General features: G+C 40.4%; 1 protein-coding gene across 1 annotated transcript in view; it reads left to right on the top strand.

The window, feature by feature from the left end:
• The window catches only part of LOC115269199 (uncharacterized), a 462,914-nt gene extending 452,729 nt beyond the window's left edge, over nt 1-10,185 (top strand). The window contains exons 5-7 of the mRNA XM_029877650.2: nt 6,953-7,249; nt 7,315-7,528; nt 7,589-10,185. Coding sequence (XP_029733510.1) covers nt 6,953-7,249; nt 7,315-7,528; nt 7,589-9,693 — 2,616 coding nt within the window. The 3' untranslated portion in view covers nt 9,694-10,185. The remainder of the gene's footprint in view (nt 1-6,952; nt 7,250-7,314; nt 7,529-7,588) is intronic.
• Nucleotides 10,186-22,096: the final 11,911 nt, after the last annotated feature.

The following is a 22,096-nucleotide window of genomic DNA, read 5'->3' as shown; positions in this document are numbered from 1 at the left end:
GGACACTTACACTCAATTCCGGTGAATGAAACTATCACCAATCGATTCCTTGACGTTTTTCCATTCGGAAAAGATGGACTTCAAAGATCGCAATCAGCCGCAATAATTAGGTGCCTTTTTGGGTCGTTTTTTCCCCACTGTGCATTGTGTTTCAATGAAGATTAAATTTATTTCTTTTACAGAAAACAACTGTTTAAGCATACACGACACGGTGCTCCCCAGACCGTTATTATAAAATAAAAATCTCCATCCAATCGGTGCCCACCATTCGTTTTCTATGGCTATCCTGCATGTCTGGGCAAAATTTGAAAAAAATCGTAGGGCCCATTTTTGAGTTACGCCCTTTTAAAGGGCGTAAAGCCCAATATTCAAAGAAAAAAATCGAAATATTTAGTACCCAACCATTTTTTAACGATTTTGATGAAATATTTTCTTGAAGAATTGTATTGCATTGAGTATTAGATTTGTTTAGCATAGTTTTTGTTGAAATAATTGAAGAAAATATGACGTTTTTGTGAGGTGACATAAATAAAAATGTTTTTATATGAAAATATTTCAATTATATTTGTAACTTCTCAGGTTCAAATACGGTAAGAAAAACGTGAATGTATATAAACAAAAAAATAAAGTGAATGAAAGGAAGTCTCTTAAAAAGAGAAATTTAGCATAACATGTGAAAAGGGCCTAAGTGCTTTTTTGTAAACAAACACGGTTCGATCGCTGTAAATAGGGCCCAACTGTACCCACGAATATCTGCATCCTTTAGCGATAGCCCGGAGATTGCACTTTCTGAAACATGTTTGTTTACAAAAAGCACTTAGGCCCTTTTCACATGTTATGCTAGAAACGATATTATGTGTGTTTGAATAAATGGAAGAAGAGCTGTTGTGTTAAGCCCTTTACATACTAGTTTTATTCGCACAAGACAAAAAAAACGAATCAATTCTGTATGAAATCATGAACAGCAATATGTGATGATTTATAATTTGTTTATGATAATTACATCTAATCAGATATGTATTGTTTTTGAAAACGTAATATTTTGAATAAGAATGTAGTGTATTATAAATAATAATACCTACAAAGACCACAAAAATGTTTCTAAATTTACTATCTGTGCCGAACCCAATCGCGCGCTATTCATACGGGCGGTTGCACAGGTGCTGCCGTGGAGAGAGACTTTTCGCTCACTGTTGAAAACGACTCAAGGCTACTCGACTATGTTTTCACAAAATAGCAAAGTTGGTTTTAAGTACTATGAAAAAGAGAGCATTTATGCATAGTAAGGGAACTGATACCTTACGTAGATTATGGACAGCGCCTAAGTTGAAATGAGCCGCGCAAATATATAGATATTTCTTTAAAAAAAATGAGATATAAACAGACTTGCTTCAGCATTATCGTTTTTCTAAGTCTCTTCAATTGCATCTCATGTCCACATAGCTTTTAAAAGATAAGACAACACGCTGCCAGGAGGCGTTTGTGGTGTGATAATCATGTTTTCCAATAGTAAATTTAAACACATTTTTGTGGTCTTTATCACCGTAAAGCGGCATTCAGTGTAGGTATTATTATTTATAATACACTACATTCTTATTCAAAATATTACGTTTTCAAATACAATACATATCTGATTAGATGTTATTATCATAAAAAAATATAAATCATCACGATTCCATGATTTCATACAGAATTGATTCGTTTTTTTTTGTCTTGTGCGAAAAAAACTAGTATGTAAAGGGCTTAAAACAACAGCTCTTCTTCCATTTATTCAAACACACATAATATCGTTTATAGCATAACATGTGAAAAGGGCCTAAGTGCTTTTTGTAAACAAACATGTTTCAGAAAGTGCAATCTTCGGACTATCGCTAAAGGATGCAGATGTTCGTGGGTACAGTTGGGTCCTACAGCGATCGAACCGTGTTTGTTTACAAAAAAGCACTTAGGCCCTTTTCACATGTTATGCTAAATTCCTCTTTTTAAGAGACTTCCTTTCATTTACTTTATTTTTTTGTTTATATACATTCACGTTTTACTTACCGTATTTGAACCTGAGAAGTTATAAAAATATAATTGAAATATTTTCATATAAAAACATTTTTATTTATGTCACCTCACAAAAACGTCATATTTTCTTCAATTATTTCAACAAAAACTATGCTAAAGAGGAATTCCACGGAGTCATGTCAGTCGATCCTGAGCGACCATTTCAAAAATATCTGAAACTTTGCACAGTTTTTCAATTTCATCTAAATCGCCATTTTTCGATATCAAACCTTCATATTCACTCACGACTAACTTTTCAAAAGGGTGTATGCGAAAATAGTTCAAAAATATTCTAAAAGCTGTACAGCAAAAACGGATTGTTCGATTGTTATGAATTTTTCAGCAAAGTTAGATAACTAAATGATGATTCCTTAGAAAATATACACTGTAAAAAAAATCTTTTTTTACTTTAAAAAAATATGATCTTTGTCACAAAAACTCAAATATCTCAAAACCCTATCTTTTTACCAACGTCAATTTTTTAGGGAAAATGGCCCATTATATCAGCTATCTACCATAAAATTTTGGTGATGGTAAACTGATAAACATAAAAGTTATGACATTTCAAACATTTCACAATTTTTACATTTAGTAACAAAAAAATATTTTTTTTCTGTGTAAATTATTTCGAGAATTATACCACCTGAATTAAACAAGTTGGTTTCATGATATTTTTGTTTGATAATTCATAATTACGATAGTATCTATTTGAAACTTAGACGCGATTCAGTGTTGTGATCAAAAATATTGAGAGTGTCATACTTTTTATTGTACGTGACTGGTGAAAAAATCCCTTGATAGTGTTGAAAAGCTATTGATCATAAGAAAAATGGAATTAAACTTATTTTTAAGACGAAAGCTGCATAATAAAACTTTTATATATACGCGTATACGTCTAGTTGACCTGCAAAAAAAAATACCTCTTAGAGAACAGACTTTATGATCGGAAGAATGCGAGTAACTTCAACAACAACAAATGCATGAGAGGTACATACCACAGACAAACAGACGAAATGCCTAGAACAATTTTCGTGAAAATCCATCGCCCAGTTCACACTACCACCACCTGGTGGAAATGTTTCACGAAACACTGCGTTGTGCAATATCGTCATCAGAAGGCGCTAGTGTGAAACTTCAAACGCAAAGAAAAACGATGGGCACTCTTCTGGTTATGAAAGCCACAACCAAGATTCAAAATGATCGTTAAAGGCGTGGTCAATGAAAATTTCGTCAGTGTTACGTTTGTTTGTCTGTATACATACCATGACAATGCTCACGAAAAAGCAAAAAAATACTACCGCTATGGATATTAAAAATTTTATAGTAATTTTTTTCTTCAGCCAAGCAAACAACACCAAACTAGTCAGTTAAAACTAATAAGTGATTTTGTTTATTATAACCTAACGAACAACATGAACAGTCGCTCTCTCAAAGGTCTTCAACTCAACGCTCTCTTGTAGACCGTTTGATGAAAAAAAAATGTTCAAAAGAGTTACGAAATCTCACCGAAAGCACCATAGATGAACTGAAAGAGACTGGTTATGCCCAAATTGAATACAAATTTACGCATTTGCACGTCCTGCCGTCTAGACTTTGACAAACGAGCCATCTGTATATCATCGGTAAAGCATGGCGCAGGAAATTCGAAAACGACAACAACTAGGAAATTGCCAGAAGTGCTAAGTGCAGAGAGTCATGCCACCGTACCATCAGCGACATCTGTTTAGACAATTTAATCACGCCCCTTTTCAAAAATGCTTTGAAGTATACTTCAACATCTATACCCATTTCAATATGTTTAACGTTGCAAAACACGCTTTCAACATTCATCTTGAAGAAGAGGGAAAACACTTGTCCTCAAATGTAACAGCAAATTAATGAATAAACGACTAATGCGCGGAGGGCGTGATGAAATCGGAACATTACTGTACATATGATATACATAATACATAATAAAAACAGCTCGTTTTACTCACGCAAGGCCATTAACAATAAAATCAGCATCAAACTGCGATTTGCGGCCGAAATAATTTACACTAAAAAAATATTACTAAATGTGAAAATTGTGAAATGTTTGAATTGTCATAACTTTTTTGTTTATTAGTTTATCATCACCAAATTTTTATGGTAGATTGCTAATACAAAGGACCGTTTTCCCTAAAAAATTACGTTGGTAAAAAGATAGGGTTTTGAGATATTTGAGTTTTTGTGACAAAAATGATATTTTTTAGTGTTAAAAAATATTTTTTTTTCACAGTGTATATTTTCTTAGGAATCATTATTTAGTTATCTAACTTTGCTGAACAATAAAATCAGCATCAAACTGCGATTTCTGACCGAAATAATTTACACAGAAAAAAATATTTACCAAATGTGAAAATTGTGAAATGTTTGAAATGTTATAACTTTTTTGTTTATAAGTTTACCATCACCTAATTTTTATGGTAGATTGCTAATACAATGGACCGTTGTCCCTAGAAAAATTACGTTGGTAAAAAGATAGGGTTTTGAGATATTTGAGTTTTTGTGACAAAAATGATATTTTTCAATGTTAGAAAATATTTTTTTTCACAGTGTATATTTTCTTAGGAATCACCATGTAGTTATCTAACTGTGCTGAAAAATTCATAGCAATCGAACGAACCATTTTGGCTGTGCAGATTTTTGAATATTTTTTAACCATTTTCACATACACCCTTTTGAAAAGTTAGTCGTGATGCAAAATAAAAATTTGATATCGGAAAATGGCGATTTAGATGGAACTGAAAAACTGTGCAAAGTTTCAGTTCAATAGAAAATCATGAATTAAAAAATTTGCTTAATTTTGATGCTGTTGCTTGGAATCGCTCTAAACAAATCTAATACTCAATGCAATACAATTCTTCAAGAAAATATTTCATCAAAATCGTTAAAAAATGGTTGGGTACTAAATATTTCGATTTTTTCTTTGAATATTGGGCTTTACGCCCTTTAAAAGGGCGTAACTCAAAAATGGGCCCTACGATTTTTTTCAAATTTTGCCCAGACATGCAGGATAGCCATAGAAAACGAATGGTGGGCACCGATTGGATGGAGATTTTTATTTTATAATAACGGTCTGGGGAGCACCGTGACGAATAAAAGACAAATATGAATTTATCAAATCAGGCTTGAGCAAAAAAAAAATGCCGTCCATCGGATTCGAAACGATAGTCGCTGCGTGACATCCCTACGCTCTACCACAGTACTACAGTTGCGATTGAGTAAACAGCAGCTTAAGTCTTACTTGAATCGATTTTCTGTCGGCAGCTAGTTTTGCACATTTGTACAGTAGTCAAGTTAGCTTGACTTTGTCAAGTGTCTTCAGCGCAACGGTAAGCCGGCAGTCTATCACGCAGGAGGATCCAGTTCTAATTTACATAGCAGCGACATATGTGAAAATATAATTATCAGAAGCAATTTTCCATATATGAATCACAAACCCCACCAACACGGTTGTGATTCTGGAAAACACATTTTTGTTTCTGCATGAATTTTGTCAAAGCTCTGTTAGAAGCTGCTTAGAAGGCTATCCAGCATGCTCATGAGAACTTTCAAGTTCCAAAATTACTTAAAAATGAAGTTGCTTAGAAGGCTAATGAGCAACCTCGAACGAGCTACCTAGCTTGTAAAGTACCCTTTTATCTGAACTTTTGGTTACTTGGGTCATTAATTTTCACCGGAACGAGCACGTCTGATAATGCATACATCACTTCCAAGACCTTCGAGTACTTGCACTCATGATGAGAGAGCCTTCCTGACCTCTTTCGCTTTTTCTCCAAAGGGCGTCCTTCCTCTGGCCCGCCGTAACCTGTGATGGCTGAAGACACTCACTCACTGCTCTCTTCAACGCGGCATGTGCCGACTTGGGCCCATTTGTTGCCATAGTTGGCATGGTATTGCAGTACTGCTAGCATCGACTTCCCGAGCCTCAGTAAGTCCTGCTTGAGCTCCTTGCTGATGTTGCTCTTAGGAGACATGAAGTCGATGATCATGTCCAGCTGTGATGCAGCCTCTTCCATAGAAGGAAGCCCTTCTCGGTTCTAGTTGACGGCCCTCGTCAATTACACTCCTCCCATTAAATGAGCCAGTAATGGACAAAAGTCGAGGAAAGCGCAGAAATAGTTGTGGTTTTAATTGCTAACTAGCGTGGGTTCATTAGTTTGTCATTCAATGATAATGTGAGAATTCTAGCTAGGGACTTCTAAATAAAGTCTACGCCCCGTATAAATTCCACTTTTTATGTGTAAAAAGTGGGATTGAGGAGCGGACCTGGTGTGATTGTTAAAACACCTGACTATCACGCCGTGGACCTGGGATTGAATTTCACTCCCGACAAACTCACACAATGCGAGTTCTTTCTTCGAAAGGGAAGTAAAGCGTGGCTCCCGAGATGAACTAGCCTAGGGCTAAAAATCTCGTTAATACAGTGGAAAAAAGTGAGCTGGCCCTTTTAAACGTTTTACAGGATGTACATGTTATTCAGAATTATTAAAGTGAATACAATTTGTTTTTTTTTTAGCTTTCCTTCAGGTTTGCGCCACTGTGTATCGTTTCATTCGCATATATGCTATACACATCAATGACGACTCCGTTCTCGAAGGTCATTCCTTTCACGCGCGCGTCGTAGAGTAATGGCCGGCGTAGATGAGGAATGCCTTCCAATGACTGCATTTTACTCTCACGATTGCGCCAACCATCGGCGAACAATGATGACTGAAAATAAAGACAGTATCATCGCGAGTCGATAAATCAATCAATGAGCAGCATGCTGCACGCTAATCAGGCCTCAGGGGATGGGTTCAATTAAGCGCTCGCAAGAGCATTCCTGGAAATCGTCATCACCCTTTTGCCCTTTTGCATTGTTCTCCCATCATCTTTTCAGAACCTGCGCAAACACTGCGACGACAAACAGGTGGCCCACGCGCACGAGCTTATGAAAAGCGTCGCGCACAACATTGATCAGGTCAAGAAGAAGCTGGAACAGCAAAGCCGCGTTAAGGAGCTGGCCGGCATCGTCGACGGGTGGCTCGGGCCGGATCTGTCGGTGCTGGGTGAACTGCGCCAGGAAGGGCTGCTCAGCGAGCATGCCAAACCGCGGGTCGTGCTACTGTTCCAGACGATGCTCATCATCACCAAGCCCAAGGAGGACAAGCGGTTGCAGTTTCGTGCTTATATTCCGGTGAGTCATTACTGGAATCAATCAGACAATGTCCTTATTCTAATTCCCCTACCTCCTCTTTCCAGTGCAAGAACCTCATGTTGGTGGAGCATCTACCGGGCGAGCCGACCAGCTTCAACGTGATCCCGTACAACGACCCGAAGGGCCAGATCAAGCTCACCGCTCGCAATCGGGACCAAAAGCGACACTGGGCCCAGCAGATCAAACAAGCCATGTTGGAGCACTTTGACATTCCGAAACGGGCCAAGGAACTGGTGCTGCAGCTTGGCGATGAAGATGGTATGTTTGTTGGGTTCTCAGATTATCGTACATTTTCAATAACTGTCATCCTCATTTCAGATCGCATGGCCGACAAGAATGCCAGCTGGAAGTGGCCCACGCATCACCCGTCAACGCCCGAATACTTGGAACGGAGACAACAGTTTCGTCGCAGCGAGATGCGAATGCGCTCGAAGAAGATGCGCAAGAATACGGCCAGCAGCATATCGTTGGATGGGATCTCGCAGAAGGACGTTAAGCAACCCACGTTCCAGTCGTACTCGAAAGCGCTGGAGCAAGAGGGTGGCGGCGAAGAAGCGGCAATGACGAAGGATGATTCCGGTGGATGTAAGTGCGATTCAGTGAAGAAGGAGCTGGAGCAGAAGCAGCTGAAGAATAGAAGTCGCTCGGAGACAAGGCTGCCGGAGGACCGCAAGGGGTTGAAGATGAGCGACGAGGAGATTTTTGCAAAGGCAATGGCAGAGAGAAATAGGTTTGCAACGCAGCGAAGGAAGACGAAGGAGAGTCTGGTAGATGTGAAGTCGTACAACACGACGACTATACCGAAGCGAATAGCCAATATACGAAAGACCAGATCCAAAACGTTGACAGGGAATTCGACGTTCTATACGGATCTGGAGCTGGGCGATGGTGAAGAGGATACGACGGTGCTGAAGATCACCGAATCGACGGATAATCTGAGTTTGGTGGATGCGGTAGGAGAGGGTGAAGTGGAGGTTAGAAAAAGTGGTGGGGCTAAAGAGATGGAAGGAGAAGGTAGCCCGAGGAGGGATTCGGATATAATCTCTCAGTTGGTGTTGGAGAAGACTGAGTTCAGGAAGATGAGTAGACCACCGAAAAAGAAGTCATTCGATTCGGTTCGATCACTGTCGTGTACTAGTCAAGAAGAAGATGGTGGTTCTGACCGTAGGGAGGTGGAAGAGGAGCAAGCACTTCCTGAGTTACCAAAAACGGAACCTCCAGAAGAGATCGAGGAAGATGAATTCAGGGAGGTTGATGAATTAAACAAGGAGTCGGAGGACTTGTTGAACCGGTTGAACGAAATTCAATCTGATCTTACCTCGCCTGAACCGATCTACGAGTCTTTGCTAAGGAACGTCCATGTTCCGTACAAGTATGCCCCTCCGTTGACCAGGTCCGTATCGCAGCAGTACGGAAAAGGTCAGGAGTCGTCGTTGAAGTCGGACGCTAAGCCGAAGAGATCCCGTCCGGATTCAGATTATGTAACACTTGCTTACTCGGAGAATGGCCTGGTCAACATCGATGGTCAATCTGTCGTGCCGAAGTCTTCGATTGCTCAGCTGAGGAACAGCGATACCAATATCAACTATCATCATCCGTGGCGAAAGGACGAAGAATCCGGACCCGTGCAGGACACGCGCTCCGAGATTGTAACACTCGCAAGCGAGGATACCTTGAAGCCACTGGAACGACAAGGAAGTCTCAGTATCAAGTCACCAAAGAACTTGCTCCAAAGATTCATCAGCCTTCATGCTTCTCCATCAACGACCGGAAGTTGCGACAGCAACCTCAATCAACGCAAGATTTCCAACCCAGAGGATCCAACACCCATCTACAAGCAGGGAAGTCTGGACCTAGGTTCGCGGATTGCCAATCTTGATTATGCCGATCCACGAACGCTTTTTACTAGCCCGAACCAACAACCCAACATTCTCATCAACCGAGGATCCTTGAAGCCTCTATATTCAACAGATCTCGAACAGCGAGACTCCATCTTCTCACTCAACTCATCCAACGACAGCGTCTGCGGAGTTCAAATCGAACTGGAAGACGACTCGTGTGGTTTCTACGAGAAATCCGTTGAGGAATGTCTGGAGAACGAAGACTTCCGCGATTCAGCAGTCTACAGTGGAGACGACAATCGGCCCGACCTGGACGACCAGGTGGTGTACGAATCGATTGGAGAAATCAACCAGCAACGGCAACTGCTGAGGTCCACCTCGCAGGTTGCGCGTTCATCTTCTTCGGCTTCCAGCAGTTCCAGTGGACCACCGCCTCCTGTTCCGGTGAAGCCCGCTCACCTAGAGCAGATGAAGAAGGTTAAACCACGAGTGGCCAGTGGGGGTTCGGATACTTCCACTCCTACCAAGGTCTCCCCGGCTCCCAAAGGATGGGTCCTACAGCAGGTTAAGAGATTTCAGTGAACACGAGAGACTGAGGAATGTGCCTTACTGTAACTGGTCGAATGTATCAAAGCCAAAAAGTGTGGGCCCAGAATCGCCCAAGATTTCAATGTCGTGGTTTGTTCGTTTGAGTGTTTTACATGTTTTAGTGATAAAAGCCAAACGGTTGCGTTTCGTCAGTTTTTTTTTGGGGGACGCGTGTGTTCTATTCATCAAATATTGTATTTATTACCTACTCCAGTTTTCCACACCAATAATAACACAGATAGGTTTATTTATGTGATTTATAATTTCGTTACTCTAGTAGAGAATTTTAGAAGTTTCTGCGAGAATAGGCTGAAAGCGGGAAGTGAATTAGAAGAATTATAATGCGAAAATCATCACGGTAATTTTAGTTTAGAACCGCAAACGTCAGCAGCATGCGCCATAAATGTTCGAGGAAAGCAATCGATTTTCATCACTACTGGAAGCAATATGTTAAGTTATAAAGTTTTAATCTATTTAAAAAATAAATGCTGTTTTTTTATTTTATTGAGAAATACCTATCAATATATAAGTAACCAGCATTATCTATGAAAAAATATTTTCGAAAACATTCACAATGCATATGGGCTGATACACAAATTAATAATGCACTAGCTCAACACAAAACATTATTTTATGGTTTTTATCATTGTTTTACCAAAGTAGTATAGTTTATTCAGTTTCACATGTTTTACACTTGACCATGCGAAGAAACCAGTGAATTAATCTCTTACTGGTTTAATGCTTTCTTTTACTAATTTTATCAATATGTACTCGTATCATCAAATAATAAATATACTTAAACACCTTCGTCATATTTATTAAGACCATTTAATTGAAACTATATGCGTCTAAATCATATGTATTGACAATGGCTGAATAAGGAAGAAAACGATTAAGAAGAGTTCTCACCCTAAGTAATATCAAAGTCTCATTGACATAGATATCAGGTTGAACTTGGTAGATTCAACGTGGACCAATTTTGTCCGAATTTACGGTTACAAAAAAGCTTAATCCTTAAATAGTGCTGGAAAAGCCTGCAGTTCCATTATGTATAATACGTAAACAGCTTTTTGACGAAGCATTAACGATGGACCAAACCCATCTAGGCGTGAGTAGAAAAACCTCACGGAAGCTTTTTCCTTATACCAATCTCTACGTGAATCGTAAAGTTGACCCATTTCCACAACATGGAGAGCTAGTTGATAGCCTCTGAGCGTAAAAACTACAACAACAGAGAGAACTCGATTGCAGCACGTGTGAAAATTGGTCAAGCAAGCACCAGCTGCAGTATCACTGGCATTTAGAGAGCCTTGTAGGAGCTTTGAGAAATAGATAGGGAGAGAAGAGAGAGAGTGTGTGTATTTTATAAAAGTGCTTTGTGCGGGTGTACATGAGTATACAGTCGGAATTCCTATAATATGGTGCCAGCGCAATTCCTCGGCGGTCTTACAAAGTGAAACTTTTTTTTTTTGACTCAGCAACTTCTACAGATTTTGAGCCGCTGAATCCGAACCGTTTTTTTTCGGAAATTTGCTTTAAAAAGCTATTTGCCATACAACATTTTTGCGATAGATTGTTATTTTTTATTCTTTTTTATATGTGAATTTTTACTTAGTAGCTTGTTTTTCACACAATTAACTACTAGCGAGTTTCCACACAGGTAGAAGGTAGCGTCACATTGGTCAATATGATGAGTAGAAAAACAGTCAGTCAATACATTTAATTTATTACAAAGTGACGCAAGATCTCTACTCTGGACATCTTCCTCATACCAAGTATACCCATTTTGCAAGGTTTTAAACTTCATACAAGCTTCACAATACAGCCGCCATCGGGAATTGTGGGCCGCCATCTTGGATTCCTTGACCACCAATTTTGGACTCTAGGCATCTTCCTGAAACAACATATACCCATTTTGCATGGTTTTACAGCGTAAAACTCCATAAAACAGCCACCATCTTGAATATCCTTCTGACATTTTGGATTTTAGACTGTCATCTTGGATTTCCTGGGCACCACTTCTAGACTCTGGGCTGCAAAGCGGTGAGTCGATAAGGAGAGCGTCCACCATGGCTTTGCTGCCATCGGACGCATAAATGTCACATGTTACAATAGAAAAACACGATAAAAACACATTTGAAGTTTCAAAATTAACGTTGACTATTGTCGCATTTGATTGACTTCAACGCAATTCAACTTTTGAAAAATATATCAAAAATTCGTTCCAAAATATGATGTTTGACATAAAAACCCTAAAAAAGTCGAAATGTTCCCAAAACGAAAAACCCAGTACAGAAACCGAAAATGAAACATTTCAAACTGATTTAACGGCAACGACTTTTAGCACAAACTTCTATACTCTGGACATTTTCCTACTATGTACCAAATATACCCAAGGCACCCCAAGGTTTTATTACCCAAAACTCCAAAAATCAGCCACCATTTTAAACTGCGAGCAGCTATCTTGGATTTATTTAAGACTGCAATTTTGGATTCTCTGGTCATTATTCAGGATTCTGGATATCTTCCTCATGCCAAGTATACCCAATTTGCATGATTTGAGAGTCTAAACCCATAGAAAAACATACGTATCACTTGGAACAAAGTGCGATTGAAATCATAGTCACAAAAGCATAATCGCCCAATGCTAATTACGCTGTGTTTTGCAAACCCACTGAAAAGATGGCGGTAGTGAGCAAAAGTCAAACAGGAGCAAAAATAATGCGAGCGCCATGAACGAGAAATTTGCGAACTGAAGAATAAGGAGTGTATCGTAAAGTAGTTGAAAATGTTTACAATACAGGCCAAACATGTCTAAAGGTCCAATCTGCAGAAGAGAGGCTCTCTTTGATTTCCCTCTCTTTCGTTAATATCTCAGCTGTTTATTTGTATTATGATTGACTCCTTGCATTGAACGATGGTCAAAACAATCGTCTTTTGATTTGTACTGCAAAAATAGTTGAAAAGTGTACCATTACATTGCAATAATTGAAAGAGAAAGTGAACAAAGAGAGCCTCTCAAATGCAGATAGGACCTATTGAAATGTTTGGCCTGAATAGCCTCAAAAATAGTTTAATACAACTTCTAAGTAATTTTATTTTTGAAGAATCTGCATAAATCCTGGAAAAATTAAATGGCGTTTATGATTTTCTAAAAATGTTCGTTTAACTGGGTTTTATCCTAGATTACTGAACACATGTTTTTAAATTTTTGCACACCTTCTAAAAAATTGAAATTGCGAAAAAAGTTCGATAATGTTCGAAAATTGTTTACTTTTTTGTGCAAATATAATAAGCTCCAGAATCCTCATGATATAGGCAAATTATTTTTTTCAAGAAAAATCTCCACTGCATTTAAGCGCAATTCTTAAAAATGAAAAAAGGCCATTTTTGAGGAACCCCTTTTTTCTACGCTCCTCCAAATCATGTTTACGCAAATAAAAAATACATAAAATGAAAAATTCGCATTTTTTAAATAAGGTATGTTTTTTTTTTAATTTATGGACGAGTAATTTAGAGCAAAAACAGAATTGTATAACCTTTTAAGATATTAAATGCAGAACTTCAAAGTTTGACCCAAAAATAGACGTTTTTTGGAGTAGACCATTTTGTAGATATATGAGATTTTTCTATCGAAAATATGAATTTTGAAAGTCGGTGTTGAATGGTATGTTATGTGTACATAACTGTTAACAAGCATCAATATTTTCCAGATTTTTTATCGTACAAGTTTTATTCTCTACAGATGTTTGAAATGTTGAAAAATTTCAACAAAATTGCATTTTGTGCAGATTTTTATTCTGTGAGGTGTATTCATTTAACCATATTTTAAATAATACTAAACATTTTCCAATTTTTTCCAAGCTGTTCTAAACTTAACTATATTGTTAAGATTTCAGAGACGAACCGAAATGAAAATACCAACCCAGCTTCGAAATAGAGCATCCTGAACATTTTCAACTACTTTCCGATACACTCCTTATTTGAATAGTCTGTTAAAAAGGGAAACATTAGGAAGTGGGTAGAGTGAGACGTCTGTTTGTCTGTGCTAAGCCTTTATGATCCTCATACCAAATATATCCATTTTACATATTGTGCGTTGCATGAAAGGCTAAAATATAAACGACACATTACTGGGAAAAAGCTTGAAACGGTCTTGAATCTGAAGGAAGCCCTCGGTTTGATATTCAAGATGACGGACTGTGGAGAGATCAGCCGTTTCCGGGGAATGAAGCTGGTGTACGACCGGTTGACAAATTCCATGAATCTTTCTTAAGAAGCGAGCATCGACAAGCTACTGGTACGCTTCAAGATGGCGGATTGCAACCCTTTCATGACCCCGATGGGAGAAGAGTCTGGCCGTTTCCCGCGATGGCGAAGCAACCCAGGAACCATACCGTGAGCGTCTGGGAACAATTATGTACGTGATGCTGTGTACCAGGCCGGACCTATGTTTCCCTGTCAGTTTCCTGAGACATTGCCAATGGACGAGTGGCGGTGAAATACGTAAACACACAAAATCAGCTGGCGGATTTGTTCACCAAACGGGTGGATGCGGTACATCTGGAGAAGCTGAACCGAGGCCTATGATTGGCCGATTGAGAAGGGGTATTGACGTAGTACACAATCGGGCGTCGCCTCCCCCTGGATCACGTTATTAGGAGCCCCTAGAAACATCCATGTCAGTGAAAATTAACAAGCCTGTTCAAGAGCCCGGTTCATTCTTCAACTAGACCCCGTGTAATAGAGACGTTTAAATATAGTTCCTTTTTGTTCACTGTTGAACCACCGAGTATTTGTTTCTCCCTGGAGTCCCCCGATCACACCTTCAAGACAGCATATACGTATATCTAAAGAATTTTACTAGAACTCTCTAAATATATCTTGACAGATATCTCTGAAAGTGTTCCATGAGAAATCCATGAAGTTTTTTTCTTAATCACTTAACTTAATTTACAACTCTATTGTCCACTAGGGCACTACGTGAGCGATTTCAATTGACAACTGCACCTACAGTATTGTACAGCGCCTAGATGTATTCTATTAATTCTTTATCGAACTTGTTGCCTTTCTGCTGCTTTCACTTTTCTACTCTATACATGGTAGAATGATAAGCAGAAGGATGATGGATGGCCGTTGTTCCTTTCCAGTCCGATTGGGGGTCCATTATGAGTAGCAGTTCGTCGATGTCCAGGTATCCGGGTCCGTTTAAGCCATGGGACTCAGAAGAAGGTCAGTGTCAGCCGCTCTCGGTGAAGAGCAACTGACAAAAAATTGCAAGTGCCGGGGCTGGGAATCAAACCCATGACCATCCGCATATGAAGCGAACGTGTGACCAACTACGCCACGGGCCCCGGCTGTCCATGAAGTTATCCCAATAAGAATACACGAAGGATGCTGGCTAGAAAACCTGGAAGAATCCATTCAGAATTTTTTAAAACCATCCCAGCAGAAAATACTGAAGTTATTCCTGAAGAAATCCCGTAGAGAGTACCTTATGGAAGAACTGACTGAATTGACGAATCAAATAAATTTGTAAAACAACACCATCTTGTAGAAAAATGTCAAACTAGAGATCCATTGACTGGAAGGATTATTTTTGTATTAACAAATCTGCTGAAAACATGAACTACAAACCATTATGCACTATCAAGGTTTAATTGGAATAAATTTATTTCACAATGGAAATGAAGCTATGGAGTTGACAGTATGTAATCTTAGAAGCAACGTTTGCGCCACTTTGTGAACCAGTCACAAACTATATTGCTCACTATGAACAAAGAGTGGGAGTGGATGTGATGAGCAACTTCTCTGAAGGCATTCTAAAATTTTGCGTTATTCTGGAGATATTCATATACTGCCGTGAATCGCAAGTCAGTCCCATCTGCATTTTGGGCAAAAATGAGTTAATGACCGTTTTTGAGCTTTCTTCGGATGATCTTTCAGCTGCGTACAAAAAAATATATAGTTTGTTCAGTAAAATTGAAAAACAACACCAAGTCAGATTGTCCCATAGTGAAATGTAATCGCAAGTCAGTCCCATTACGAACTTGTGCGCCCTCCGGAACAAAACCTAACACTATTTTAGCCAGTTTTATATTTTTCACTGTTACGTATTCACGTTTGAAACAATATGTGAAAGTTTCATGATGATCGCAAAAGTTTTCAATTCATGGCGATTTTTTAGAGTTTCGCATGGAAATCGAATTTGAAATCTTCAGAGGCCATTTTCTCAATGCCTACTTTTTACATATGGGACTAACTTGCGATTCACGGCAGTATAGGAATTCAAAAAATCATTTAAAGACGCTGTGTGGTACTCTCCAAGTTCACCAATCATCTCAAATGTTTCCTCTGGTACCACCATGCAGCATTACTTCTGTGAGGTTGGGAGGTGTATGTGTCGTGTGCACTGCTTCCAATTCGTTATTCTATATCGTGGTGAGCCCTTTGGCTCCCATGCAATCTGTTATTCAAACTAGATCAAGCAAAATTCTTCGGGTGCCTTCTCATTGTTACATCCGCCATTTAGTGGCCTTCTACAGCATTAGTTAGACTTAACGTGCCACATGTCGAGTCCCTCGGCTCCAGTTAGTATTTTTTTAGATTTAATATGTTCACAATTTAACGACCTGTGTGAGCTACCAACGTACCTTATGGTATTCTCGTTCCGATGGCCAGTTTCCGACGAAGGAGGTCGACAATCGTGTTTTTTGGCACTCCATCTCATCGCGCAATACTCGGATAGTCACTGGCAATGACTCTATCCTACACCGACGAAGAGATCCCCTACAGACAAATTGGCGAAATTTACATCAACCACGATCACGAGCACGATTTTAACGATCATTTTAAATCTTCATAGTTGTGGCTTTCACAACCAGAGGCACGCACATCGCTTTTATTTGCGTGTGACCGAAGACCACTTTATCAAGAAGCCTTGCAGCACTGTCAAAGACCGGGAGTCACTGTTACCAGCGCCATCACGGGTAAAGGTGGAACTTTTTATGATAGTGTGTGTAAATTTTCATACTCGCGCCAATACACTCTTACATTTTTATACAAAGGTACCACCTTAACTCAACAGGTGGCAGTGCTGTCGGTGACGCTTGCCGTTAGTGTGAGAAAATAACAGAGTTTCATGTCTTCTTGATAAAGTAGTCTTCGGTTCGACGTTTCAAACTAGCGTATTCTGTTGCTGATACTGCACAACGCAGTGCTTCGTGAAACATTTTCATCAACTGGGTGACGGATTTTCACGAAAATTGTTCTAGGTGTTACGTCTGTTTGTATGTGGATCCCCGGCGTGGCGTCGAAATCGGTTCCGGTTCACAGACGCCCCGACGTCCAAAATTGGTGTCCAGGGAATCCAAAATTGGTGTCCAGGGAATCCAAGATGGCAGTCTAAAATCATAATATGGTGGCCTAAAATCCAAGATAATGGTATGGGGAAGATGTCCAGATTCCAACATTTGTGTCCGGAGAATTCAAGATGGCGGCGTATAATCCTAGATGGCGGCCCACAACTGATGGCTTTATTATGGAGTTTAAGACTCAAAAACTATTATACGAATTGTAATAAAATCTACTATAGCGATTACTTTTACCCGCAGTGAAAGATACGCGCGAGATAATCGCCTAAGAAAACAAACCTGTATTCAAATTTTTAATCAAAGCGCTCTTTGATAATTCTTAGAAAAAGGTCGCCACATGGCCGGGTGATGTGTTGACTACTTCGACTGCACGTGGTATTTGCACTGCGATTGAATTTGGTCCATCATTGGAGGCCCTGGAAAGTAGTTGCCATAATTGTGCTTTTCATTGCAGGTCGTACACATATAGGATGATGCTTGCTTGCTGCACACCGGCCGCGAGAACCGTTCTGATGGTGGCAAGTCTTGCATCCTGAGCAAATGTCTCCTCATAGCCGACTCCAGCCTTCTGTAGGAATCCTTTCACCACCAGTCTTGCCTTGTGTTTGACCGCATTGCCTGACGCATCAGTCGAAACACCCACTTCGATTTCAGAGGCTTCACTCCCTTTGAAATTTCCTTGACCTTGTTCCCCTCCATGGAATGCAGCTCGTCTCGTACGGTAGCCATCCACATGGCTCGGTCGGTATGCTTGGTCATCTCATCGTAGGATTCAGGCACATCTGCAGAAATCAATTCACCAAAAACAGCTATAAAACCGATGAAGTAATAGAATAACTTACCGGGGAGTCGGCTTCCTGTTCAGTGTTCGCTATGCCTCGACGTCAACTTTTTTGGAACTTCGTGTCTTTCTGTGGGCGAAGGGAGCGCATTTTCTGGTTCTTCAACTGGGTCTTGACCTTCATCAATGGTCTCTGCTTCAGGTTCTCGCTTGACTTCACCGATTATATCAACGGTGGCCCGATGGCCCTTTTTCCCCTCTTGCTCGAGCGGGAAGTGAATAGTAGACGAGACATCGTCATCCTGTCTCATCGAGAAGCGTACGGAAAGCACGTCTCGTCAAACTTGACCTTGCTTTGTTCTTTCAGTATGCCATTACGGGCCATGGTCTCCAATCCGCGTTGGTCGATTTGCCCGAGTCGACGATGCCCTAGGTTTCCGATTGCTACCTCGCAGTGATTCGCCTTTGCTTCCTCCAACGACAGCTCCAGCTCGTTGCGGGAAAACTCCATCCGTCCGACAATCATTGTTCGATAAAACAACACTGGACGAAAAATCGGCAATAATTGAGTCCCTGAAGAAGGTCCTAAGTGAGACCGAAACGTCGGACAAGATTAAATAGCTGTATTAAAATTTTGACAAGACTGGAAGAGCCATTTTCAAGCTAAAATCTATCACAGTCGAATCCAAAAAGTGACCAGCTCGTACAGTCCGCCCCGGAGGTGTCCGATGGCCAAAAACGTCCCGTTTTTCTTCAAGCCACACTTCCGGAGAACAAGACATTAATGCCTGCTTCGGCCATCTTCCTCACGGATATTAGGTTCTCTCGTAGTTCCGGAACGTAGAGTACATTCTTCAAGTTGCACTGTACTCCTTTGTTGCTTACCGCATTGATTTCGCCTATCTGTTCCGCAAGCATGGCTTCTCCATCTTTTGCAACCTGGATCTCCACGAGGCTGGTCATCTCTTCAAGACAGCTAAAACAGTATTCTCGCCAATCAGATGGTCGCTGCATCCGGAATCTAGCTTGAACAGGATCCGTCCAGGTCTCTTCTCCGCAACGTTTGCGTCGGCCATAAAATTGACTGCATCTTTCTTCGCTGAATTTGCTTCCCGATGGTGACAATCCTTCTTCATGTGACCACGGCGTCCGCATTTATGGCACTTTCCAGGGAATTCTTGCTTCTTCTTCGAATCGCTTGAGAACGTTGCCGACTTGTCTTCAACCGAATCGCCCTGCCGGTCGGATCGCTTCATTTCTTCGGCCAGTAGACGTTGCTTGACAAGCTCCAAGTTTAAGTCTTCTTCCGCTACGTTACCCAGGGCCGTCACCAGTGGAACGAGTCTGGCAGCATCAGGAAGAGCTGCGATACCAGATCACTTTCCGCTAGCGTCGCTCCGGACGTCTTCAACTTCCTAACATCGAACTCCAAAAGATGCGTCCGAACGTTTTCGCCTTCATTCATCCGAAGACGAGCCAATTGCTTCCGAATTTTGGTTTGGCTCGCCACAGACTGCTTCGCGTAGGTCGTTTCCAGATTGTTCCTCATCTCCTTTGTGGTAGCCTTCTCCCGGACGATTTCCAGGCACTCGTCCGACAGGCAACTCACCAACAACGCTTTGGAGATCCGGTCCGTTTCTTCGAATTCCATCGTTTCTGCTCCCGCTGCCGGTGCCTTCTTCGTCAGCACATCCGCGACGCCCTTGACTTCAAGAAACATGTTGGGAATTAGTAATGTGTGCATTCGAGCACCCCTCGTTAAGAAGACAACATCTATGTTCATGGATGCACCATAATCATGTTGAGTGTTGTCGAGCAATATTATTGTTTATACAGTCATTGCACAATTATGGGTCACACACAATTATTAGTCACTTTTCACTTTAATAGATAAATACTTATTAATTGCAAGCTTTTGTTAGCTATTATTATTTTTCGTACATAAGTTGATTTGTTTTGTGTCACTATACGTATCGCACACGGGCTAATACATCAAAAAATACATATTTTCAATATTTTTTTGTTCGGCGCAAAAGTAGCTGTCAAAGTAACGCTTCGATTGTGAATAACGGACAGTGCGTGCGCTGCTTTCGTAAGCTCTGTAAAAGCGAGATTTAGTGATTTTCATGTGCGAAATGGTATCGTCACCAGAACAAAGGTATAATTTACGTTCTAAATGTAGAAATTCATGTGACTGCAGCTAATTAAAGCTTATTTCAGGCAAAATTTAGGTGACTCATTATTGTGCCAAAGAACACCGAAAATCACACAATTATGGGTCACTTTTTGTGCAGCATAATATTGACAGTTCTGCGTACATGGGCGTTGCATACTTTTAGGCATTTATCAGTGGTTGTGTTGGAGAATTTGACCCAATTTCGAAAAATTGATTCCAAATCGTGAAAACACGCTTCGTTAAGAGGTTTGAGACCAGTTTTGGATTCTACTATAGTTGATCTATCGAGAATAAGTGATCATTCATTGAAAAAATAGACAAAACATTATTGTTGAGCCGATTTCTCTTGAGTGACCCATAATAGGCAGCAAATTGACCCATAATTGTTACACAGCCAATTTTGACCCATTATTGTGGTTTTCATTATTCACCAACATTTTAGTAATTTTCACCGCCTAAAGTGAATTTTACAAGCATATTTTTATTTAAAACAATAAAAAGGGGTTTCAAAGAGGAGAATATAAAATAAAAATAATGAAAGTGTTGTTTTTGTATGAAAAACGATTCATATTATGAAATGGTTGTTCCTTGAGTGACCCATAATTGTGCAATGAGTGTATTGGAAATGTAAATATTGAATAAAATAGTCGTTCGTGATCGTCAAACCGTACGCAAGTGTTTTTGCTTTTACTCCGGTCCGGAAAGTTCCTTTCTCGTTCCGCTGTTGTGTAGTTCCGCTGTGTGATAGCTCCAACAGGCTATGGGTCCAGGTATGGACGAGAAAGCGAAAGTCGCCGCGTTCGACGGGTCCGGATTCCATAACTGGAAGTTCCGGATGGAGACCGTCCTCGACATGTACGGGCTACTGGATTGTGTCTACCGGGAGATCGAAGAAATTGACGAGTTGCGTGAGATGGCCGACGATTCCGCGCAAGTGAAAACGGAGAAGAAAACGCAAATGGTGGCGCGAAGAGCCGCAGAGAAAAAATGTAAAGCGATTATCGTTTCGGCCATCGCGGATAATCAGCTGGAGCTTGTGAAAGACTGCGCGAATCCGAAACAAATTTGGGACACGCTAAAGGCGGTGTTCGAGCGTTGTGGTGTCGCCGGCCAGTTATTTATTCGAAAACAGCTCCTCCGGTTAAGGGGGGATTCAGTTTGGTTTTTCTAACACATGCTTGCTTAATTTTCTCACATGTGTGAGTTTTCAATTGAAGATGAAGAAATACTCGAATTTTCACCACTATCTGATATCGAGTTATGTTAAAATTTGCTTCAACGCTTGCTCAGGACACTTACCTTTTCATTGAAACCAAGAAACACAACATTTTCACAATATTTCACTGCAAAACTGCTACTTAATAAATTATGCGCTATCTTTTCCAAATTCCCCCCCAACGCACACCAGCTCGCACCATTTCACTAGCACTATCTTACCGGGAACAGTCTCACTTTTTAATTGCCTCTCGAAACGTAATTGCTTCCATAATCGAAGTGTAAAATGTTTCACCGGCTTCACAAATGGAATAATATTCACTAAATCACGAAAAAGTCCGCGGCGATAGCCACACAATCGCGAAAACTGCACCAAATTGTTTTTCACTTTCCAACCGGCGCGGTATTTACTTCCATGTAGTGCACATACATGGTGTGGCTTTTCTTGATTTGCTGTTTCTTTTATTCTCCCATTGCCTATGCGTGCATATTTCTTGCGTCATATGCACAGCGTGATAAACAAGTTGAAGATGGGAAAGAGACAAATGAAATGCACTAACGAACCTGCCTCATCTGCACATCCGCGTGCAGGAGTGTTTGTTTACTCTCTGTAAAGTCAGTAGGCGCTTTCACCAATACTTACAAATTGTGAGTTGAACCTTAAAATATGAAGAGGGGGCTGATAGTGATTTGCCGGAACACTTGTTAAAGTTCGATCGTTTGATTCGCGAGTTGAAGGAGAGTGGTGCGGCAGTGGAAGAGGCTGATGCAATTTGCCATTTGTTGCTGACAATGCCTGCGTCGTTCGATTCGGTGGTGACGGCCATCGAAACGCTTCCCGGTGGTGTGACA

This window comes from Aedes albopictus, chromosome 2, assembly GCF_035046485.1.
Source record: "Aedes albopictus strain Foshan chromosome 2, AalbF5, whole genome shotgun sequence".
Classification (NCBI taxonomy): Eukaryota; Metazoa; Arthropoda; class Insecta; order Diptera; family Culicidae; genus Aedes; species Aedes albopictus.
The sequence above is the reverse complement of the archived record's forward strand: the minus strand, read 5'-3'. Positions and strand labels throughout refer to the sequence as shown.